General features: G+C 38.8%; 1 protein-coding gene across 5 annotated transcripts in view; it reads right to left on the bottom strand.

Annotated features, from left to right (window-relative positions):
• The window catches only part of PTCH1 (patched 1), a 106325-nt gene that overhangs the window by 25462 nt on the left and 55162 nt on the right, over positions 1 to 25701 (bottom strand). For all 5 annotated transcript variants that reach the window (XM_019517346.1, XM_019517345.1, XM_019517347.1 and 2 more), the window contains 13 exons: positions 25411 to 25480; positions 25210 to 25301; positions 23607 to 23805; positions 21389 to 21510; positions 19669 to 19816; positions 18635 to 18766; positions 18180 to 18335; positions 17461 to 17559; positions 15756 to 15881; positions 7603 to 7721; positions 5279 to 5681; positions 4466 to 4775; positions 559 to 701 (listed from right to left, as the gene is read on the bottom strand). In XM_019517346.1, coding sequence (XP_019372891.1) covers positions 559 to 701; positions 4466 to 4775; positions 5279 to 5681; positions 7603 to 7721; positions 15756 to 15881; positions 17461 to 17559; positions 18180 to 18335; positions 18635 to 18766; positions 19669 to 19816; positions 21389 to 21510; positions 23607 to 23805; positions 25210 to 25301; positions 25411 to 25480 — 2119 coding nt within the window. The remainder of the gene's footprint in view (positions 1 to 558; positions 702 to 4465; positions 4776 to 5278; positions 5682 to 7602; positions 7722 to 15755; positions 15882 to 17460; positions 17560 to 18179; positions 18336 to 18634; positions 18767 to 19668; positions 19817 to 21388; positions 21511 to 23606; positions 23806 to 25209; positions 25302 to 25410; positions 25481 to 25701) is intronic.

The following is a 25701-nucleotide window of genomic DNA, read 5'->3' as shown; positions in this document are numbered from 1 at the left end:
CTCCCCTTTAAAAAAAAACCCTCCTAAAATCCATTTTTCAATACAAATTGTTGGGAATAAATTAAGTAAGTGGGAATCTACTTCTAAGGGGGACCAAGAAAAGGGGTCAAACCTATATTTCTTACTCACAGCTCAGGGAGTAAGTGGGGTTAGTGAAGTAAAGTGGTGTTAAGCTGGGGGAGAATGAAGTTTGAGGAAGCTCAACCACACTTTTGAATACAAGGATGAAGCTCCCATCGAGTTCAATGAGAACAGAACACAGATTTTATGTCTTTCAGAAAGCATAAGAAACATTTAATACACCGCACCCAGGACTTCATTGACATTTGGAAGGAGTAATTTTTAATGTAACAGAATACATGCCTTGCAGCCATTATTTCCATAAGTAGACCTAGTGAAGTCAGAGGGGATACTCAAGTGAGACTGCAGGCTTGGCCATGTCAACTCATCAAGACATTCAAGAAACCAACAGAATAGTCTCCATTTCTCCAACTAATCCCACCAGTTTGTGCATTTCCATATAAATCTGTATGGTCACTGTGACATCTGGGACACTACCTGACTGACATCAATGGGTTTATCTCGGTTGCCTGTTTGCACCAGAAGTTTGTAAGCCAGAACAGCATCGTCAGATCCATTTTTATAATTGTTATATGTGATTTTCCCAGTTTCCCAGTCACTGTCAAATGCATCCTGAAGTCCTAAAGAGAATTGGGGAAGAGTGGGAAAGATGAAACATGTAAATAACAAACGAAACTTTTAAACATACGGTTGAAGGAAACAAAAGTAATTGCCATTTTTAATATGCAGGCCTGGACTATGGCCTTTTACATTGTAGCTGGAACCTGGGGACACAGCAAGCTGGCTACAGGTGTGGGGTGGGGAGAAAGACTGGTTCAACCCTGCGCTGACCAGCAAAGTTCAGCTAGCAAAGGGGAGCTGTAACCTGTGCCTACAAGAAAGCTGCAGTAATCTGCTTCCTCCCAGGAGAAAGGGGAGAGCAGGGAAGGAATTATGACTCTGAGCCACAATTCCTTGTCAGGGCTTCTCCTGGGCTGGAACAGCTGTACACTGCCTGGGCACAGGGGACCGAATTAGATCAGAAACTATCACTCAGTTTGTACCCCCAAAACAGGGGGCATTCCCAGGTGTCTGCATTAATGAACCATAGGTTTCCAATTAATATATTCAAAATCCCATCATATTTATTACCTCCACTGTTTGCTACTGCCCCACCCCCTAAATACTGCTGAAGTTTTACCCAACAGTGAACAGTGCCAAAACAGAAGGGACCAAGTTTATCCCTTGACAGCAGTGCAGTTAAATCAGAAAGAAATGCAGTCTGTCTAGAAAGAAATTCATGCCCCATGCTCCCCACCCTCTCCGAGATGCTGGCCATGTGTATCAAAGCAAGGAAGGAAGATACACACCACTCTCATTGACTCTTGTGCTACTGGGGAGGGCTAAGGCAATAGGCTCTATGATACGACTAGAAATTCCACTATGAGGGGGAAAAAACCACACTCCAACTCTTAGCTTCAAAAAGCAACTCAGCTGCTTCTTGAGCACAGCGTGAGTGAACACGATTTTGTCAATTTGTTCCATCTGTTCAACTTGTGTAGCTAATACAAGTCGTGGGATCTGCTGCCAGCACGTGTAAAGATCACAGCCAACACCTATTCACTCGCAACTGTTATTTTCCTCTTTGCCACCCTTTGTGGGGGGAAATACCTCACAGCACAAATTTGGATCAGATTTAAGAACAGGAAGCCACAGCCCAGTACAAGGAGGCTCTGTGAGAACAGTTGACAAACCGCATGTCCAGGGAAGGAAAGGAAAAAGCAGAGGGAGAGAAAAAAAAAAGGCACCGACCCACCTCACAGCTGCACTGTGAGTCTGTAATCAAAACCATAATTACAGATCTGATAGGTTAGCTACAGCTGTAAAGAGATAAGAGTGCTGGAAGAGAAAACATGGCCTAAGTGACACAGCCTTAGGGCCTGAGTGCTCATTCACATTTACAAACTCTTTCCCCTCCCCCTGGAAAACCACCTCCCATGTAGTCCTATATAATCATACCAACTCATAGAGTCAACAGGTTCAGAACAAAGCAATGAAACAAGCCTGCCAAATACAGTTCCTCAGCACCTGGCCAGACATAGGGGGCAACTACTTAACACCAGATAGTCTATCATCCTCTAAGGAACTTCAGAGCACCCAGTAAGAAAGCTCTATTTGTTGTGGGGGACAGAGCAGGTAAAACATAACTTAGAAAGTGGAAAAATACTAATCTCTCCTTCCTGCATACAGTGTTATTCCATACAAGCCTTTTCTGAAACAGCATAATGTTAAAAGAAAGCTAATATCAGAGTAATGCTTGTAGTGAGGGAGTTAAGTGCAAGGGTTTTTATTATCATAAGGAGGAATTTAAAAGATGATTTGGGGAGTTAAAAGGAGGGCTGTTCAAGGAGGACGTGGGAGAGAAGGAAGGACCACCAAACACAGATTAACTTCTAAATTACAATAGCGATGGCTTTCCTTAGTAAAATGAGCATACAAGGCACCATGCCAGACAGACAATATTTATAAGCAGACCTTTCAGACTATTATCAAAAGAAAATCATATAAAGAAAGAGTGATAACTAGACATGCAAATAATGAGAATTATCCATTTGCATGCAAATTACCCAACTGGTGTTTGCAAATTAAGCATACAATTGTGTTCACAGTATGCTTATGTAAAATGTGCAAAAAAACACCAGTCTTTTATTCCCCCTCCCCTTTATTCTAAAGCTTTTAGAAGAAATCTGGATCCTCCCTCTAGAGTCCCAAATCCATTTTGAAGCTTTTTGACTTGGATGGGTTATCCCCATTACAGTGCTGCTGACATGGACAAAAAATACCAGTGCCAGTTTCTTCTTATTGAACTGGTACACTGACACGACTAACAAGCATCTGAAAGAATGCCTAAGGAACTATTGTTAATTGCCTATCATTTCTAGAGGATTTCAGGATCACTGTAATTTACAGACCACCAAAAATCCTCATGATACATTTAAATATATAAAAATTGTCACTGAGAAAGAAAATAGTATTTTTGGTCCCTGAAATAAAAGAAGATGGAAGGATGGCATGTAAGTGGCCTGTGGGGATAGGAATGGAAGAATGAAAGTAGTCTCTGGAAGGTGCCAGGATCTCAGTTTATATAAGTAACAAAGCCTGCAACTCTAGTGATACACTATGAAGAGATTTACCACATGCTGCCAACAGCAAGACAGATCTAGAGCTGCCATCTTCACAAGCTTACCAATAACATTGCATGCTGAGCCTCAGCACTAATGCTTGCAGACAGGGAAATAATTTCCACAATAAACAACCTTCCCTGAAGCTCACTACTGGCAGCTCATGCCAGATCTCCTTGTCTTGTACAGCGAGCTATTTGCCTGTCTGTCACTGGGAAACAAACAAAAAAAAGGGGATTTGCAGGGAGAGGAAGACACATCCTTCAACTGTCTGTATTTTTCCCCACTGTTACCTCAAAACTGCTTTATGTAAAAAGCAACATCGTGAGAGAAACGTGTTTCAATTAAATGCCAAATTGTTGAAGTCTCTGAATGTACTGGAAATGTATATTCAAATGTGTTGCCTTCTCTCTAGCAATTAAATAAGTTTTTGAGCAAAATATTGCAAACAAAATGCAAGCAAGCAAGACTGATGGGTGGATCCAGGCCTTTCAGACAAATTAAAGTTTTAAATAACAACTAATGGGTCCTCTCAGCCTGATATATCAAGGAATAAAGCACAGCTAGAACTTGATCATTTTACAGAATCGGTCCTGTAATGATCCAATTCCCTCATTCTGCCCGCCATATTTTCAGAAGGCATTTAGGTGCATGACTTTCAAGGATCATTTACTACATTAGCTATCTGTGAACCATGAAGACTAAAATTTGCAGTCTTGGCAAGTCAGTGCAATTTATTTTTCAGTTGGTAAATACTTCTTAAAAGTCCTTCCAACTGAAAGATGGAGAGGAGTCAGAGGCATTTCTAGGCTGAATTTGTTTACCCAGACCTAAGAAATATTAAACTTGTGAAAATGTTACTATTTTAAATACTAATAAATTGTTTGCTTCAGAATGAATTACTATAATAATCCTAATCCTAATAATCCTTTATTATTTATTTGTATTGCCTTACCACTTTGCAGCTCTAGTTATAGCTCAGCACTGCAGTGTTCTAAGGCCCTGGACAAAATCAGAACAAAAAGATGCTTTCCCAAAAAGCTAATAATGTAAGTATGTAACAGGGAACAAAAGACTGACAAAGAAACACAAGGACAATGCTTGTCTGCAGCGGTCACAGCACACTTAACAGGAGGCTCTTACTTAATACAGAGATCTTAACTACTGTTCTTAAAATATTTAGACACAGAAAATCTTTACTAGCCACTCAACTTCTTTCTTACCTTGCAGCCAGTCTCGAAAGTAATGCAACCACATTTTTGGAAGCTGCTTGTTTTCTTCCAACAACACGTATGTCACGTTGCTGAAACTTTTATGAAGTTCATAAAGTAAGTGCTGGGTATTGGGATAGTCTGCTTTCTGGGTTACTATATACATGTTGTAGAAAGAGAAGTACTTGAACTGTGCAGCAATAAAGTCATATTCCCGGGTTTCTCGTGGTACAATGTCTGTGAGGTCCAATCCATCTTTAACTCTGGTAGTTCCATAAAGACTGAGTCCAAGTAAACCCAGAAAGAGGAAAATAACCACAATCTGCAGTAGAAAATAGAAATTCAGTCAGTTCTACATTTCCAAAGAACTGACAGTACTTACAGCCATAGCCCATACTACAGGAACTATTCTGGTATTAACTTCCATAGCATTAGTCTTTTAATGCTATGCACTGATCCACACTATGGGCCAATCTAATTTCTATTGTAGTCAATGGGAACTGAATAATACTCCTAGCTTTAAAGAGAAGTAAAGTCAGAAATCTAGTAATAAGTTTGTGAACAGCGAAACCAAGTTAAGTTACAGAATGCAAGCGAACCCTCCACTCATAATCTGTGTAAGAATACTGTCATAGAAACTGTAGAGGAATGGTAAAGAACTTCAAGCCTGAAAATAGCTACAAGATATTTAAGAATCAGCATTTCAAATAAAATGCACTTTTTTTCTTTTGAGCAACTGCAATTTACCAAATTCTTTTACTCTTAGGCAAGGAAGAAATGAGTAATTTTGAAAACCAGATGTGTTTTTTTCAGCTCATAAGTTACCTTGGCTTTTGGTTTTAGCAGGAAGGGAGCATAGTGCTTTTCAGCAAAAGATGAGAGTGTCCATTTAGTACAGGGTGGCTCCAGACAATGCATGTTAGATTCTGAGAATTGGGAAAGCAAATCCCTCGTTGAGCTTGTGCTTTCTGGGCTCTGGCAGCTGAGGTTATCCTGTGTCACCGTGACTGGTTGCACAGATATTTCTGAGCGAGGCTCTGCTGTAGTATAGTACACCTGTGTATGAGGGTCATATTCTGTGCGTAACTGCACTGTGGACTGCATTGTAATCTGAGTTTCTTGTGCAAAACTGTGCCTGCTGTAGGGTGGCGGTGGGCTGTAGCGAGCATTGTCATTGTTATCTGCATATGCTTGAGGCTCAATCTGAATCACTCTACTAGCACATGGACTGAAAGAAAAAAGAAAAGACACTCATTGACATTCAGATACATTCTCATTTTAATCAGACTAGACAGTGTAATCTGTTTCCATCTGAGACTACTGCTACTAATATTGGATTTGTTTTCACTTTAGTTATGTAAAATAGTCAGATGAAGATTTTTTTTTGCCCTTTAAGGAAACTATTTTTCAATGTGGCTGAAAAAATGTGTCTATTGTATCTATGGAACACACTAATAGCCACAAAACCAACTTTTACATGAAGAAACTAGCATTGCTCACGCAAATAATTAATTACACATGCAAATCAGGTCAATAGACATGTAGTTACACAATCTGCATACACAACATGGATTTGGGTTTGCACCTGTTATAGCCATGCTAAAGGTTATACTATTTAGGATACTGAAACATAAACATACAAAGAACTGAATTCTTTTCTTAGAATTATTGAAGTTATAATTTTGAATCAGTCAACTGTTAAATAATATTTGGGCCTTCTGGATAAGATCTTGTGCCTTTGGGAAAACCACAGTAAATTGGAAGCAGTTTGAAACTACTTGCCATATACTGACTGCATGTTTGAAAAATGAAGTAAACATAAGTGAGGATTAATTCCCAAGAAGGGAGAGCAACATGAAGAGATGAAATCCCTCAAAGTACTTAGCTTCATACATACAGGAACACAGTGGATATCTTGTTTGAGAAAACAACAATGGACCTCAAATTATCAGAGAGAAGCTTTTTCTTTAAAAGCCTTAAAACTGAGGAGACAGTAAACACCATTTGAAGCACTGAAAATGCAAGTGCTTCTGAGATGTTTTGTTGTACTTAGGCCCCCTCTAAACATGCAGGTAAAGGTGCAATTGAATCTAATGCACAATCCCACAATCACACCTCCTGCCACATGTGCCTGGCAGGAGATGTGATTGCACATTAGATCCAATCATGCCTTATTGCTGGTGTAGGGGGATCCCAATCCTGGGCTTCCCTTGCATCAGCAAGAAGCAGGCTCCCATGGCTGGGCACCCCCTTTCCTGATGGGGTTCTCAGCCATGGGGACCATAAGCAACTAACACCCCCACACGGCAAGGGGAAATCCCTGTGCCTGTGGTGCAGCTGAGACCAAGAGCCCCATCAGCTGTGAGGCTCAGCCCTGGTAGTCATGGGCCGCTGCTGCAGTCTGCCAGTTGCATGGGTACCCCAGAGCTGGGAGATCACAGTACCTGTGACCTCCCAGATGCTGCTTGGAGCACCCCTGCACTCCCACAGCAGGGAAGCTGTAGCTGCTGTGATCCTTCAGTCCTGGGAGTGCACTATGCTCCCCAGCAGCTTGGAGATTGCAGCAGCTATGGTCTCCAAGCCACAGACTGCCTCCACATGCAAATGAAGCTGGGCAGAAACCAGGTATAAAGTTATTACCCTTTTCTGAGCAATAACTTTACCTCGTACCCCTGGCTTGCAATCAGTTCTCTGAATTTGTCATTCCTACTACCTTGAAAACACAGCAAGAGATAACTTAACTCTTTATACTAAAGTTAAACACCTCCCCCCAGAAACAAACCCAACCCAACTGTGGCTGGTTTTAAGTAGATGACTAAGAGGTGGAGGATCAAGGAACTATTCTTTCATACATTTTTGATGGTAGAAAACTAGTCCCCAAAAGATAAAATGAATGTAGTGGCTCAGTGTGCAAGGCAGAAAGTGGCATCTTATTGTTTACCATCTGTCAACCAGAAAACCAAGACAGGACAGTTGTTTTACTTGCCTGCAGTGAAACCATGATGACAACATTTTACTATAGGCCTGATCCTGCAGTTCTTCTGCAGGCAAAACTCTACTTAGTACAATGAGAGCTATGCACACAAAAGAGGAGAGACTAAGCTCTGTGTATTACCATGTTTGATGGTAACCCTACCAGATAGCCTCACCTTGTAAAGCAGCAGAATATATCCAATCTCCTGTCCTCCCGACGGTACAGGTCCATGCTCAGAATAGCAGGAAAAATTAGCAGAACCATGGCGAAGTTGAATACTACAACAACTGCAGCCTAGAAACCAAGCAAAAGGGAAGAGATATCATCACTAAGTTTCATGCTTTAAGGACACAGGCTTTAAAAAGCATACAAACTCCTTTCAATTCCAACCTGTCTACCCATTTATCATGTCAGCTCATCAACACATTTAGGCTTTTGCCCGAGGGTGCTGGGAAGGATATTTTTACATTCCTGTCTCATTATGTCTACAGTAGTTAATTAATGTCTTTAATATGAAATTTCATATTGCTCTTGCATACGCATGCCCAGAGACTTGGTGACAGATAGATTTGAAAACTGGAAAAAACAGACATCATAAATAATATTTTTGTATGAGACTTTGTATTACTGCAATCCTGTTAATACAAAAAGAAACAAAAACAAGCCCTGGGGCTAAAACTGTAGCTCTCATTTCAATGGTGCTGAAGTCACTTGGCTACCAATGTAACATTACAAGAGGGTACTAAATCAATAATGGAAAAAAGCTCTAATTAAACTTTAATGAAACTACTTTATTTGGTAACGTACTACATATTTGATGTAATTAGCTAAATTCGAGCTATAAAAGCATAACGAGTAATATTTCAGGAATTTTTGTAGAATTTCTCTACTCCTGGTTAGTGGAGCTTGATTAATAAGCCAGCTTAAATAAATAAAATGAGTATTTAAATAAAATGAGCATTTTAAATGGGACAAGGACATTAAAGTTAATTTTTAGTCACAGATATTAACATTAAAAAAATAATTAAATTCAAGCCTCAACTCTTCCCCCTTAGATTCTGTATAACATCTTTGATACGGCACATGTCACTATTATTCAAGAATATATCACTGTTATTCAAGTGATGATTACATGTTAATTTACGTTATTTAATTGCCTTGCAGTAGTGTCTGGCAATGCTACCCACTAAGAATGGATGCTTTGGAGTGCTGGTAGAGAAGGAGGAGGTTGGCTGGCAGAGAAGGAAAACATTGAATTTAAAAGTAAATGAGCAATGTTCAAAATTATTTTGAAAAGTCAACAGGCAACCCCTGCAGGCCAGGGGGGAGGGGGATGCCAGACCCCCCATGGGCTCCATCTGGGTGGAGGCCACAGACAAGCCCCTGGATAATGATCTGCTCAGGTCCCTTCCGACCCTACCAACTAGGTAACAATTTTATCACCTTGCATATAGTCCAGTACATTTGAGAAATAAGTATCTCTACTGTAACCCAGTACATGCAACTCATTTTAGAAGACTTGTTTATTCTTGCCTGCATATAACCTCAGAATTATGTGGGAGAGTGTTTAACATTGAAAAAAAAACTGCTGCTAGTTGAGTTACTCAAATTATGGCCGCCTAACCCTGATACACCTTAGGCCTGATTTTTAGAAGGTCCAAAAATCCACTACTCCAACTAAAGATCCACTACTCCAACTAAAGTCTATGGTTGATTCTGGTGCTCAGTACCTCTGAAAATCAGTTCAGGTATTACACAATTGGTAGCCTAATCACTGAGAAATCCAAAAAATGTGCTTTTGAAAAGATAGGCCTTAACCTCTTTTGTACATCTCATCTGTAAAATCAGAATAATCAACTTCTGTGAGGTGTTATTAGGATTAGTTAGTTGGTGCCTGAACAGTACTTTGAAGCTGTAAAGCACTGTAGAAGAACCAGCTATTGTTACTGCTTTGTGAGGATGACAGAACCAGTCATGTAAACATCTAGTTATATTAACTCTAAAGCTGTAAATAAACTGCACGTGAAAATGGTTTATACTGATGCTCCTTTTACTTGTTTATATTGAGACTGGTAATCAGGTTCAACTAAGATTTTTCCCCCATTGATATGGTTGGAGATGCAACTATTGAAACAGACCTTATCTGGTGCTTAAAAGGCTAATTAGCATTTAACCATCACTTGACTTTTTTAAGGAAGAGATCCAATGACCATTCCATGATTTATAAATACCCACACACAAAGGTATGTAAGGTCATAGCCAGGACTGCAAAATTAAGTGATTTCCTTTTGATCCTTTCTAGAATGGATTGAATCTGTCAGGAAAACAAACTGCTGCTTTAGCAGGGGAGGTATTTACTAAGCCTAGTTTGTACAACTGTTTTCTTTTTAATTCTGCTAAATCAATCACAGTTGAAGATCTGTAAAGCATGAGTAATTAGTTCTGTTAAAGAAAGAGCCTCTGTCAACCTTCATCCAAACATTTTTGAGGTTTGAGAAAGTCACTTGAGGCTTGATCCCAGTATAGTCCCCATTTCTTCCAGCACCCCTAAAGACCCTCTACCTAAAGCCTCCAGCACCCGATACTTCTACAGACTTCCCCAGCCTCATTGTATTCCTCCAGCATCTTTGGGTTTCAATTGCTGCTAAATTCAATTATTATGTAATTGAGTGGCATATGCTGCTGTCCGAGGCATTATGGAGGTGACCCTTGGTTGTCTATGATTACGGTTGCACTGGGAATTTTACTTAAAGCCTTTCAACTTATTCCTTCCCTATTACAACTGTCTAATGGGTGAATCTAGTCTCAATGTTTAATATACCAACTCCTCCTAAGACTTTACCTTCATGCTGTTTTAGTCACAGGTTGATTTTTCCCATTAAAAATATTTCAAACACAATCTTTTTATAAAAAACATCCTTAAGAGCCTAATGCTTTAATAGATTCCCATAGCTTAAAAATTTCAGTTCCCAACAACTCTACATGTCTCTCATACACATACACACACAGACACACTACTAGGATAACTCGGGGGCATGACAGTTTTCAATTCTTACAATGAAATAGATAAATAGAAGAAACAGATTGGTCCTGATTTGACACCTCAAAGAGGAGTCCACTGAACTGATGATGCTTAGCATACCTCCCTGAATCCCCAAATCAACACCTAATGTACATCAGACTCTGGAGGATCCAAAGAAGTGAGATCAGGGGACTTGGGCAGAGTGGGGGTTGAATAGGATGAGACCTAAGCTTAGTACATGGGGGCTGCAGCACTAGGAACATTTGAGCTCCATCCTCAGGGGCAGATGCATGATGATCCCTGCAGTGTTACTGATTGTTGCAAAAGTTTGGTGTCCGAGGAGGGTCATGCTTGAGCACTGAAGCATGTGAATGAATTTAACTGACTATACCCTTGAATTGTTATGATTACGTTGAAAGGAAATAAACAACCTTAACTTTAAGTTAACAATGTGAGTTGTGTGGGAATGCTGCCTCAGAGCAGAATGAATCTTTATTCAGCAGCTCCATGATGAAGTAGAGAGTTTGCAAGAGGCACCAGGAGTGGGAAGGGCTTCCAAACAGGAGCAGTGAGAAGGGAGAGAGGAGGGCCTCAGGCCTCCGAAAAAAAAGAAATCAACAAAGCTAGTGGGCTCTGGGATTAGTCTGGAAGAAGGAAAGAAGTTAGGGCCTCCTTGGGGGTGTGGGATGAAGGGGTTCACTATAGTAACAGCATCAGAAACATTTAGAGAATTTGGCTAAGCAGCCAAACTTGTAGGTGCTTTCTCTAAATGAAGCTCAAATGTTGAATCTTTTAGTAATCCACAGCCTCAAAATCGGGTGGCTGCGGCTGTAACTGTTAACTGAAATAAAAGAATGGAAGTCTGTGCTGGAGTCACTGAGGGAGAAGCTAGCAAAGCTGGGGCCCTGCCCAAGGTATGCGCTGCTATTTGCCATTCCTGGCAGACCACCCAAGGAGACTGGGCGTACTGCATAGCCAGAGGTGATGAACAGATGAGGAGGGATGTCAGGCAGACTTCCACCTTACTGCTGCCTATCTGCAACTCCCTCCTGATAGCATATATGCCTTGGAACCTGCCCCCCCCAACCCCCTCAGGCTTTAATTTTGCTTGTTAAGTCCTCATGACAGGAGTAGAGAAAGTTTAAGGAGCTGGATAAGAGGAGGGGGCAAGCCTTTTCAGTGCTATTCAGCAGACAGAGATAATGAATTGGTTTTGCAATTTACATTCTTTCTTGCAAAAAGCACCACAATCACACTGTAACATACTTTTATATTTAGGAAACAGCTAGTCTTTCTTGTATTGAGAAAAATGCTTACTGTTATGACTTATTGGGCTAAGTTCCACCCGCCATTACGAGTACATTCAAAAACACCTTGAGTTCAAGAGTTAAATTCAGCCCCTGTGAAAGTGGCAAAAACTTTGTATATTTTGATGTTGTGCCCTCAGTTGACCAGGGCTGAAAGATTGTTATTCTATCACTAAGGACATTTAGCTCACAGTTTTTATAATTTCCTCCCCCCCCATATAGACTAAACAAACAGCTATTTTTTAAAGAGGTTCTGGCAGCAAATATAACCAAAAACCCTAAATTAATTTTTAAAAGGTTGCACAGATCAGAAAACTTGGGATCCAATTGTGTGAGATACTGAGGACGTTCAAGAATTCTGGGTGCCTATGAGACATCCAGCTTCTCCAAATCTCTCTCCTGAGATTGATGAAAGCAAAAAAAGATCACCAATCCATAGTAAAGCAAAATACTCACCCCCCCACCCACTAATTAATTTTAATGACACATTTTAAGATAGTTTGCATTTCTTAAATTTAACAATGGTTAATCTACTGTGTAAGATTTGTGAAAGTTACAGAGTAAGTCTGATTAAAAAAAAATTAGTTCAGCTTTTGAGACCGAGAGAGTGAGAAAGAGAGACATGTGCAACAGAGAAAGGGAGAGAGTGCACACATCCCATTTTAATTTGAATTTATAAAAGCAAATGAACAATTCAGAAGTATAGAAGAACTCCATTAGTTCTCACACAACAAACGTTCAGAAGGAAGAAAGCACTAATATGCAAGGCTGTAAGTTGGGTTTCCATTTGTAGTGACCAGTCAGGAAACCATTTATTCTCCCTCAGCAGCTGGATTATTTTACAAATACTGGGCCTCAAAAGCCATGGAAACTTGACAGTTATCTTGCAACGTCTTGAAGAAAGTGAATGAAGAGAGAAATAAGGTCAAAAGCAAGCCTTTTAACCCATCTGCTAAAGGTTCTCTATGTAGATGAATAGAAATCAATGTCTATGAAAAGAAAAACTGCTGTATTTCCATGCTTCCAAAGCTTCGTTTGGAAAGCATTAAAGACAGCAAGGCGCTTTTGTTCAAACAAAGTTTAATAAGAGGGAGAGGGGAAAAGAAGATTGTAAATAAAGAAATCCACATGTAAATCCAGACCACGCACTTGAATCCTACCTGGTTAACTGATTCTGAATGCTGCAATTAATGCATCACCTGATTTTGATTACACCTGGTGAAGCTATACAGAACAAACAATAGATGTCCCTGTTCCTGACAATAAAAGCTGTCATTCTAGTATTTTTTCATTTGTGGTCACACATCATTCAGATATGAGCAAATCATAAATCATAAGGTGCATCTGTATATATATTGAACATTTGCTTCCTCTTTTAGATGTAAAAAACATGCCACTACACACAAAAAGACTGGTCTAGGCATCTCAAATATCATTTTGTAAATATTTAATGAGGCAAAAGGAAGTTTCTATAGGCAGATTCTACACTGATCACTGCTTTGCAGGAGAAAATGTCCTGATGTTTATGGTCCTGAGTAATGTGAACAAAACGTGCTGAAATCTTATTGGGAACATACTGTCAGACAACTTATTTTTTGAAAGTGTCGCACATATGACAACATGCTATGGTCAGACTAAAAGAACATAAAGATGTTATATCTAATATAAAGTATACACAAGATCAGACATGGCTGCAATCTTTGTGAACACCCCACAAAAGTGGAACCAGTATATTTCTAATATATTTCAGGATGGGTGCTCAGGGCTTGAGCACCTCCAGTTTAGCACAGAGTCCTCTCCACAAAACACATGAATAGAGCCACATGATCTTGCTCCATTTGGATCCTCCATTTCTTTTCTTTACAGTCATTGTACCAGGCTGAAATAGCTTCCACAGAATCCTTCTGAGTCACTCTATAGGCAGTGAATGAGAGGGGGAAGATGATTTCTCTCCCAGTTCCCAGTGGAGATCCCCAATACCCTTTCTGCTATTTCTGTTGGTACTGATCCTTGGATTTGGACCAGGGATTAGAAGACAATATAACAAATCATTCATGCAAAGTAGCCCTCTTGCTTATGAACAAGCTCATAAGCAAGCTCTTTAAAAAAATATCGCCTAACAATGAGTTCCTATGAAAGTGAATCTTGAGCAACTGAATCCTGAGCAAAGTACACTGAAATTGATCTTTGCTATAAAATATGACAGAACTCCATTGTCAGATCTTCCATAAAACGTGAAAACTAGATTTTAGGTTTATGTCACTCCCAAGAAATTAATTGTTGCTAAGCACTCAGAGTTGCACCCTTATTTTGAGATCACTGCTTGTGTCATAAAAAGGACATCCTGTATAAGGCAAAATACAGTCATCTGTACTTTCCAGTATTTGACAGGAAATTTGAAAGTGACTATATTCATCACCATCATCATTGGAGCCACTATCAAGCTGCCAACTGAGAAGAAGAAAATGGTAAACAAAATGATTCCTGCTGATTGGTCTTTGTGCAGCCACAATCACTAACTGCTTATCATTCTGCGGGCATGTCTGAGCTGCTGAAAACTGCAATAATTGCCACAGGTATTAAGAAAAATTGCAGCCCTCACTTCCTCTGAGTAGGTCAAGGGTCAAGTAGAATGAAAAACGATTGGAGAGCCAGGCTACAGCAGAAGAAAAATGACTACTAAAAAAAGTACAGTTTCCCTGATCTTTACCAAGGTCAGACAGTGCTATAAATTGCCTGTGTGCTGGGGCAGTGTCAGAGGAGAACCTCCCGGAGTTCTCTTCAAAGAGCACTTTACTTTTAAAAGCAGCTTCTTTCAGCATACTTTAATCTTTTGTCTTCCTGAAGATATATCATCACAAACATAAATATGAGAGAAAGAGAGCGAGGGAGAGCGAAGAACTTCCATTCATAAAATTCACTCATCCTCTTACATGTGGCATGTGATGTTCTTGATACATTTATTCCAGTACTCCGTTAAAAAGGTACTGGCAGGAATGCATCTTGCTGGTGACACTTGCAAGTATGCATGTTCAGTAATAGAGGGATTTAGGACAAAATTCAGTGAAGGAATTATATTCCCAGGTAGTTTTGTAGTATAGAAACTGGGATGCAGCCTGCTGCTCTTGACCACTGCACATTCAAATCTCACTGGACCTATGTTTCTATTTAGTTTTTTACTTTTCTATTTTTGTGCTGAAGACAGTCAGGAAAGGCAGAAAAAGGGAAAAGAGAGTGGGTGTTATCATCCTCCCCACACACATGGAAGACAGAGGAGCAAAGTTGGGTCACTGCAATGAGAAAAAACCAAGCCTCACCTGTGATACTACCAATGACAGCTGCTATCATAATGTATTTACTCTCATACCACATGCATCTTTCCCAGCAAAACCAACCCTCCAAAACTGAGGTCCATGTGTTAAGTGGGGAGGTGATTTTTCTTTGCTGGAATAGAAGCAGGGAGATGCTCCCCACATACCACTTTTTTCTGGCTGAGAAAGCAGCAGGGGCAGAGTCTAGTTGTAACCCTCTCACTAACTCATATTGTGGCAGAGCACTATAGCTTGTTCCTGAAGCAGCAACTCAACTAGCTTAGGGCAAGTGAGATGCTGCATGTAATCTTTAGTATCTTGATGAGGCTTGTGATGTGGAAACAACAATTTATTATTTACATGAATATTTTATAAAGAACTATGTCTAGTGAAGAAGTAACAGTCTCGCTACTTCTCTTGCTAGCTAGCCTTGTCACTGTCAGGCACCATCAGGAAGTTCCTACTGCCTCCCCCAGACTGTCTCCTGGGATGCTACTATTCCAGGGCACCCTTGTTTCCAGAAGAACTTACTTTATGTCACACAGTTGGCCATGACTAGAAAAAAATCTTTTTCTCTACATCCTGCCTTCCAAAATCAAGTGCGTGTCTTATTTGGGGGGGTGTGGTATACAGAAAACTACAATGACAAGACAACCTTTAGAGCTAACACAACATGATATAAACTTACTTGGAGTGAAAATGCCCGTAAAGCAGGAATAGGGATTAAGGCAGCCATAAAGAATGCAGTAACATTACTAATAGATGTAAGGGCCACGCTTGCTCCTGTCCGCTTCAAACATTCACCTGTTCTGTCCTGCAAAACAAAAAATGTATCTGAATAGTAAAACATATACAACACTGGGTATTTAACACCTGGATGCTGAAAACTGAACTGTAAAATAACAGCAAGTGATTACTTCTGTAGATGTTATACGATGATAACAAAAATCTATTTCAAGTTCATACTGAAATAAAATATCATATTTGCAGAAATCTGAAAATACAGCAGACTCAACATAAACCATTAACTATTCTTAGGTATAAAACATTATGAGAAGGCTTAGCATGCCACCAGAACTCAAAACTAAATTGAGGCTGATGCTGATATCAAACATCTTTTATTAACACAGTTTTGCATAGTTTTAAATACTTTTCAGACAAAAGAATCATGCACAAACCTGATAGTGTAACTATTCATTTGCAAGTGTTGAAAAGTATGTAGAAATAAATCATGGACCACACAAAATTTAATAATTTGTTAAGAAGATTGAGAAAGGATCATTTCCCAACCTACTCAGGTGTTTGCTTTTGGTTTAAAAGCATAAGGAAACTACAAGACAGTAAGTCTCTACTACCTGTATGCTAACCCAGCAGGCAAAGAATGCATGGAAGACATGTGTTTGTCTACACATACACCAGACTGTGCAGTTATTACTGCACAATAACTGACATTACCGTGCAGTCCGGATGCTACATGGGTCTTTTCCTGCACTACTGCACAGAAGCTTGCTGCTACTGCACAAGAGTGTCGGCATCACAGTTTGTGCCCACCAATGCTACATTGCGTAGCAATGAGCTACAGCAACGTAGCTCATCACAAGAGTGTTGTAGCGTCTCGTGTAGTTTTGTAGATGTGCCCAGTTAATATAAAAAGCAAAACAGGCAAATACATGTTGCTTTCAAACAGATTGTAATTTAGACATGAAACCTGAGACTGAGAACTAGGAATGGAAGTGCTTTAAAAATTAGGGGATTTTAGAGCTCATAGCATGAATATGTTAGCAATCATAATGCTATTATTCATTTATCACCTCTTTATAAATAAAAAGAAATAATGAAAAAACTGAGGAAAAAGTATATTTTTTTAAAATCATCACTTCAAATTTCTTTTATGTAATAAATGTATTTTTTTATTTTTAAGATGACACTTCTTCATTTCACTGTAATACTTTTAATGAAAGATACAAAGAAATTGCCATTTTAAGGCTACAACCCTGTGCTTCTTTTATGTCCAAAACTTACATTGTCTTTTGCCTGGAGTTTTGGGTGCACAGTGAAGGAAGGAATAATGATCTTTGTGAATGAACTCTTGAATCACAGTTTAATATCAAACTTCTAAGCAAAAATGAATCAATGCCATTACTACACTGCAAAGCAAATATGAATGTATATATTTTTTGTGTGGGGCTCTCAGATATCATGCTAATGTGGGCTGTTATAAACATCTGCTTGAACAGACAGACAGACTAGAATTTCTCCTGCCCCACAAAACTAAGTCTTCTAATCCAAGAGTTTTCTTCTTAATGCAAGACCGTGAATCTTAGGCACAACATACATTATGTCTGAACCAAAAATTTTCCTTTGTTTGCCCCAAGTCCCTATTTAGTCATTACCTCAAATGGAATTCTCTTATTCTGCCCTGTTTCACTAAATGCATGTGCCAGAAGGAAAACGTCATCTACACCAACTCCAAGGGCAAGAAAAGGCAAAACCTGTGGAGGAAAAACAAGGAGGCTGTTATATTACTCTTATGACCTACCATGTTGCCAGCTATTAGATGGCTAATTAAAACAACATTTCCACCACATCTAAACAGAAATCCAAGGGCAAGAGTGAAAATCTAAAAGGATAAAGTGAAACTTTTAGCTTTCATTCTGAAATCATGCCAACAAAGTGATCCTGCACAAAAGACTCCCACTGAAGTCAATAAGAGTGTTGGGCAGATGAGGGATGTAGGATCTGATCCCAAGTATATTTTTTGCAGAACTTGAACAGACTGATACTTTCATATGTAAGGGTTAGATGTATTGCCCCTTAATCATGCATCTTGCTGAATGTCTACAACCACAGAGATGCACTGAAGTCTGTGTAGCAAAGCCCACCTGCATGAAATAATTTGCAGAATAATTTGCCTCTCTTTCCTACCCATTGATAGTGTTATTTTTAAAGCTTCTCAAAGTGGGACGCATGAAACACAGGGAGGTAATTGGCGTAGTTACAGAATAAAATTAAACTCTGCAGTTTTATTTTATTTTTTCATACACTGTCTCTAATGTGTATGTTTATTAAGAGACCTTTCTAACTTAACAGCAGAATAATGGCATCTTAATACCTGAGTTGTGGCAGCATTAAAGGAAATTCCAATCAATGAACACAGGCCCAATCCTGCAGCCACTGAGAGTGCAACCAACAAGACTCCTGCCAGCCCCACGGCACCCTGGGACTTGGCACAGTCCCACCGCAGCATGGTTAAACAGGCATAGGCAAGCTGAAAGCAGAACAATGAGAAAAACAAAAGCAAAACATTAGAATGTATCAGATTCTAATGTTTCCTCCCACCATACCAAGGCTTGCACACATTTAACAGAGTACACACATTAATGATGTTAAATAAGTGAACAGGTGATACTCATGAATCAAAGATGCACAAACTGCAAACTTACAAGTTCATTCTAACCATTCTAAAAAGGGCTTATACTGGAGGCTGATGTCAATAATGCATGTGTACTGTTAAGAGCAGGCAAAGCACTAGAGATAACAACATACATAAGATTCTACTTATTTTACCATTAATAAGTAGCCACTGGCAACTCTGATAACACTGACATCAGAAAATGATTTTAGGATGTCATCCAGAGTAGTTGTTGTAAAGGAAAGCACCTTCTGAGTAGAATTTTGTGCGACACTTTGATGAACAACCTGCAAAGAGAAATTTAAAAATAAGCATTACTAAAGGCAAGGGATCACATTACAATCTGCAGCACATGCTTGAAGTCAACTCCTTTCTTAAGCATTAGTAGTAAAGCATGCACCCTATACCAGAGATTTCACTGATCCTACTAAAAATACCTAATATTTCTGATACTTATTCATTGCAGGCTGCTTGTGATGAAACCAGAACTCATGTTCTCTAGGGAAGAACACTTCATCTTTCAGGTAAAAGGACCGCAATTACAGTTGCTTCAAAATGTTTATTTTAATACAGAAATCTAAGAAGGTTCTGTTGCTTGCCTCCTTTTCTCTCCTGTAACTCTACAATTGATTTGTTGTTGTATCAGTTTTGCCTCTAATCCAAAACAACAAAATTCTTATGGGCACTCCTCTATTTCTTCATTGGCTGTCCATTTTAGAGAGGTCACAAGCAGCTCAGCAAAGGTCAATGTCTGGGAAACAAAGGCCAGATAATGTCACATGACCTCACCAATGGGACTGCAGCTGTGAGCAGATTCTATGGCTAGCTAATGTTTTCCAGACACCTTTTCAGAGTAATCACACTGACCAAGTGCTGTTAAATTCTGTCTAGCTCTTCAGTTCATTTTCAGTCCCAGCAAATCAGAAAAGTATGCTAGATGACACCAACAAAATGCAGAAGGCATCTTATTTTAGTGCGACCCATATGTTTATCACTGAACAATTTTATAATAGAAAGATGAAAGAAAAGCATTGTTAAACGTTCCGTTGGAGCAAGTGCATTGTTACTTTAAAACAAGGAGACACCCATTCACAGTTCTGGTGTAGGCTTCTTTCTTCTTAGAATACTCGATCCATAACAAAAGGCAACAGACTTCAAAGCATGATTTCTAGGTGATTTTGCATTTTACCTCAACATACATCCTCTGCCAGGCTTCCAGAATTGCTGCTGCCTTGTCCTCATTCCAGTTGATATGTGAAACATACTCATAGCCCTTGAAGTGCTCATACATTTGCTTTGGAGTCATTAACTGAAACATGGTCTGCAAAGCCTGGGCACTGTAACAGAGAGAGTAGAAAGAAGGAAGAGGAATGAAATATGCATGACATGACTTTCATTGCGTGAAGCCCTACGTGAAAGTCTAGGAGCAATTTGCATGAATTTCTGCTTTTATAAGTCACATGTTCACATTAAAACTGAACAGTGTAATTACTCTATTTAGTAACTGCTATAAATGTACTAATGTACACAGTAGTAAGATCTGGATTCTGATTCCACTGGTGACAATGAGAGTTTTCCCGTTATTTTCAACTGAATTAGTTTAAGACACAAAGGCTGTAACCTTAAAAAATCCATTATAAACACCTTTGTTACATTAATAGTTAATTTACTAATTTCTAATATATAACACAGGGAAGAGAGAGAAACACTTGCATCTTTGAGATACATAGCAAGAAATCCTGGGCTTTTTCTTTCCATGGGGAAAAATGCCAGAGTAAACTCGTGACACTTGACAAAAAGCAAGGGAGATCATTACTCATCATAAATGGTTGGTCCCTCTGTTTGACATTATGCAACTGTATGTAGCACACTTAACCATTCAAGAAAAGACCTTGCACTTCACTGAGGGTGTTCTTTTTGACTAATTCTTAAAGTGCACTGCACAGTACTTTCTAAAAATATTATAAAATTTAAAGAAAATTAAAAAGTAATACTCAGTGTCAGTATAATGCCTTTATCAAAACTTCTAAGACAGCTGCAAGTCTTTTTTAACCAAACAAGGTTACTTATATTGCATCTACATGCATGCATACATCCATTTAATTTATTCTAATATGTAACCCACAAACCAAACTTCCATTATACATATTTTAAACTGACTACACATCCCACATTTTTCCGGAATAGTCCTGTTTTTTCCCCTCACAGGAACTGCTAGCATTCCAAAAACTTGTTTTAGAACACCTGCAACATTCCTGGTTTCCATTTGGTCAACTAAAAAGTTTGTTCAAGGTGTAGAAGGGTAGACTTCTCTGTTTTTACCAGGAACAAAAAGGCCAGTGGAGCGTTCGGTGTGATAAACAGTGTTGTGACTCCTATGAAAGGTCCAGTGAGTACAGATGCTATCATGCTTGTTCTTCTGCTTTAAGTGAATGTTATCAACTTTGTTCAGTGTTTCATGATATATTAATTCAGAACGCTAAAATCACTAAGAAAAAAAAAATTCTCCCTTCTGAGGAATATACGTATTACTGGACAGTCAGTAGCAGGCAGCAGTGACCCTGCAAACAATATACTTTCCTTTTTTGCAACACCATAAAGGGTCCGAGCTTTTGAGTTTGAAAATAAATGAAAGTTGCATATTAAATATTCTTGAAACGTTAAGTAAACATTACAACCCCATATTAGAAATTAAGTGCATCCCTATTAAAGTAGGAAATTAAGCACCTGTTCAAAGAGAACCAAATGCTTAAGCACAAGCCTAAATGTTGTCCTTATTACAATGTTTCCCTGAGGCTTAAAATATACACCATTCACAGATTTAGGAGGCAACTGTTTTGTCTATTAAAAAAAACAAACCATCAGCAATGAAAATTTCCAGAGTATAATTTTAAATTGTATATGTTTACCTGACAAGCTTTCCAGAACTGTTCTTGACTGTACCACCTATAATCAACTCCTCCTGCCAGTGCATGTACTTTTTTGACAATCCATAGCATCCACCACTTAAAACAAGGGCCACATCAAGAGGCTAAAATAAAGTTATTGAAAAATTATTTGGCTGTGCAAATTAGTATATAAATCATGTCCTATGTAAATGGCTAGTACATCAGAATTAATTAAATTGGAAATTAAATGCTAGAAACATTATTCAAGAGGAACAGTCATTCATGACTGAAGGAGTTGAACTTAGACAAAGTTTTTCACAAGACTGAAACTTCGTTAAATTTCAAATCATACTAGGTTTGTTTTAGTGCACAAGACAGTGGTGCGCAGCCTTCCAGCCCTGCAAGCCCAGTCTATGGGCTGTATCCAGGGTAGGGTGGTGCATAGAGTCAGTCCACAGGTGTGATCCAGGGCACAGGATTCAGCCATGGATGGACCCTAAGCACTGGCTCAGCACTGTATGCTGGATCCCGTGGAGGACCGACCTGACACATGGCATGATCTGGCATGTGGGCTGTGTCATCTAGACTAAGGCTCTCCATGGGCTGAATGACAAGGACCAGCACATCAGATTCAGCCCATGGGCTAGAGGATGACCACCACTGGTCTAAAATATAAATTAACCTTATAATTATATGATGGACACTGTGACTTACATGCCAAATATTTATTCCACATATGTGCCAAAATATGAGACAGACAATTTTCTCACTAGCCGTGCTTGGCTTTCTCGTTATTATTCTCAGTATTATAGTTGTATAAGTGATGCACTTGAAGGTTTGTCTAACTTTATCCCAGATACGTAATTGGTCCAATAAAAGATATCACGCTAAGAAATCCTTGCCTCTCTCAATTTTATGTAACAGGTGTTCACATAGGCACTAAGCTGTGACTTAAGGAGCTCTGATCTCTAAAACATAAAAAAATACCAACTGAGATGGTGAAAGGAAGGAAAGCATGTTACCATTTCAATGAAGAGGCCACAGTAACTGAAAATATATTAAAAGAAATGAGGTTCCAAAATATTATGACTGAGGAACCACGGGGGCCACAGCGCCTTCCGAAGTGACTGCTTTACAAGAAGACCTAAGCTCCTTGTGAAATGTGAAGACAGAACTGATTTCTAACATCAGATAAAGCATAACTACTGCATAAAACTCAACTCCTTGTAGACACCTTTTTGTTGACACTTTTCTGGTTAATTGACTTAGTTTGCTCATGCAGACATGCTGTTTAAAATACCCATCCTGAATATGATATTCAAAATAGCGCTGAAACTACTATTTGTCATGTAAATATATGGTATGATCCTGCAGCTCCTTAGTCAAGAAAAGCTCTGACTGAAATCTAGTGCATAACTTCTAACTAGAATTGAGTTGGACTGGACAACTGACTTCCAATGACTTCTGTGAGGTGGAATAGATTCCCAGCACATTCAATTCAAAGTGAAATCCTCAAGAAGTGAGCCTTTTTCTTTGGCAGTTTTCTTCCTTTTCATGAGTTCTTGCATGTTAATGTGTTTGTGTAAGGACTGAGTCAAGTGGGAAAGAAAAGAAATACGAATTATACTAATGGCCAGCTTGTGTCAAGCCCTGCATCAGGGGGTGGGGAGAGAGAAGACACAAAGTCTTCTTTCTCTTCCTCTTAGGCTTCTCCAGATAGACCAAGCATAATATGAGTTCTTATATTCAGAGAGACAACAGCCCTGATTCTCCTAAAGTCTATTTTACAATGATGTAACCCCATTCATCTTAGAATATTTACTCTTGATTTACACTAGTGTAACTGGAAGCAGAATCAGGCTCAATCACATGGAGCATCATTGCTGGGACTACACTTCTCATAGTGTGCCAGAGGGGGCACATCCATGGCAATGTGAAGCAGTAGCTGTGTTTCTCCTGCATTCTAGGAGCCCCAGCGTCCACCTGAGGCGCAGTGCTTGTTGGAGCTCCAGACAGAAAGATAAGTTGCCATGTTGCCACCCCAATGGCTGAAGAGCTATAACTTGACACTAAGTATCTGGGGTAATGCATTAGCTCACAGACTAAGGAAAAAAATAGCAGCTCTTTGGTTAAAGGTATACAACAAGAACTGAATAACAAAGATTGCTAGTTATGTTGCTTTAAAAATGATATAATCTTCACTTTCCTGGAACAGTCAACAGGTGACGAGCAAACTTACTTTGGTTGAATTTTTATTGGGGGCTGTGACCGGGCAATCAGGATCAGCAGGATTCAAGCAAGGTCGATCCATGTAACCATGACCAACCTCTGCTTTATTCAGCATTTCCTCCCAGCTCTCTACTTGATAGTTTATTTTCTTTAACTCTTCCAAAAATTCTAAGGGGTCAAAGTTTATCCACTGCAAAGGAGGCTTTCCTCTGCAAAAGAAATTAACCATGGAAAGATTAAAATATTTTATTTAAAAATTCATATTTATAGATTTAAATGCTATTTTATGTACTTTGGCATGGGTTGCAATGCTCTTTGGGAAGCTACAATATAAACTTAAACTACATTTTAATCAGATTTATTTACAATTTTTTCTTATAGTTCTGATGCAGCCTGATGAAAATGCTTGATAGGTAGAGGTTAGTCTTACAACTGAGAAACAACATCTAATAAAGTGAATATTTACATTTTAATTTACTTCCATTACTTCTATATTGTTTAATAACAAAAAGAAGTCAGCTGCTACTTCAAAGAGGTAATATCAAACAGGAGGGTAGGGGACAAAGGGAGAAAGACTTTCACACATCAGATTACCACTTACTGGTCTTTGGTTTTGCAAATATAATCAATCAAAACATCTGAATTTCTTCTCTCCTATAGTACTATGTTCCTCCAAATTCTCTGATAGCTTGGCAACCCCAGTAAACTCCCCTGCTGCCACAGCCATCACCACTATCACTGCCACTTCTCCCACCCCCCACTTTTGAATTTGTGATGTTGACAGACCCAAAAGGCTTTTGGCTGCCTTATTTTGTGGTTCAAACCACACTGTATCTGCTTAACCAGGCTTAAGTCATTATTCCGAATCTCCCAACCAGAAAACACAAACCCCTTATTTCCCCATCTAAAACTGTACACTAAAGGTTAGGAGATGGCCATTGCAAATTGCTTTTACAGAGACATGCAAACCAGGGCAGAGACAATAACTCAAACACTAACTCTTGCATAATTAACCAAAAATGTCTGCACAGATTAACAATTAACTCTTTGAAGAATCCAGTGCATGTAATATCACACTCCGTAGGCTTTGGAAAACCTCCATAAAAGATAGCATTTTTGGTTTCTTTAATGACCTAATAAACAAAGGATTAGCTTTTTACTCCTTAGGAAGACTTGAGATTTTGCTCAAGATAACTATGCACATACATTTATCAACAGCTAAACTGAATTCCCAGGCAATCAGTGTGTTTGTAGTTTTAGAAAATAAAAACAAAAAGAACAAAATTTATTTCCAAAAAGCAGACAACTTTAAAAGTTCATAAATACTAAGAATCTGCATTTTCTTTAGTTTGTTAAGACAGATGTTAAAAATGAATGAACAAAACTTAATTTGATAGCTATAAATCAGCTTCTAAGAAAAGAAATAGAACAACCTTTGTGGATTTTTTTTTGCTCAATTAAAATACAAAATACATATTTTCTGACTAGTAGTGATTTTAGGTCTTGGTTAAACAAGAATCTGAATGAACAATGGGACTGCAACTAAAAACATGCACAGTTTGACAATTAAAAACAAAATCAAACTATAAAATAAAACAAAAGAGTGCACTTACAGTAGATAGGCAGTTCCTGACTGTAACTTTGCCCCCTCCCAAAAGCAGTCCAAAGGAGTGATAATTAAACAAGGGTAAAGATATTCTATAATCTGTCAAAGTTAGAAGAGAAAAAAAAACATGTACTTAGATTAGAACAAATGAACACTAGTTAAAATGTGGGAAAGGAAAATGATTATAAACCAAACATGGTAAGTTTACCTGGTCCATGTAACCTGCTTCTGTGATAAGTTCTCCTGATTTATAACATAAATGTTCCAATTTCCATTGCCTGTCATAAAGAAAAACATGTTTCCACAAATGTGTAATATAAACACAACACATTTATAATTGAAATTCTCTGTGGGGTCCTACTTCCAGATAGCTACTAACTACTGAGAAAGGAAGGTCTTGTTTGAAGCTAGTACATCACAAAGCAAAGGCCTTTTTGGGGCACAAACTCTAGGAAAGTTTACATTAGCTATGGCAAGCAACATACATAAAACATTTAAA

The sequence above is a fragment of the Gavialis gangeticus genome, unplaced genomic scaffold (assembly GCF_001723915.1).
Source record: "Gavialis gangeticus isolate Ggan-Ray unplaced genomic scaffold, GavGan_comp1, whole genome shotgun sequence".
Taxonomy (NCBI): Eukaryota; Metazoa; Chordata; order Crocodylia; family Gavialidae; genus Gavialis; species Gavialis gangeticus.
Note: the sequence above shows the minus strand (reverse complement) of the source record. Positions and strands in the feature narration are given on the sequence as shown.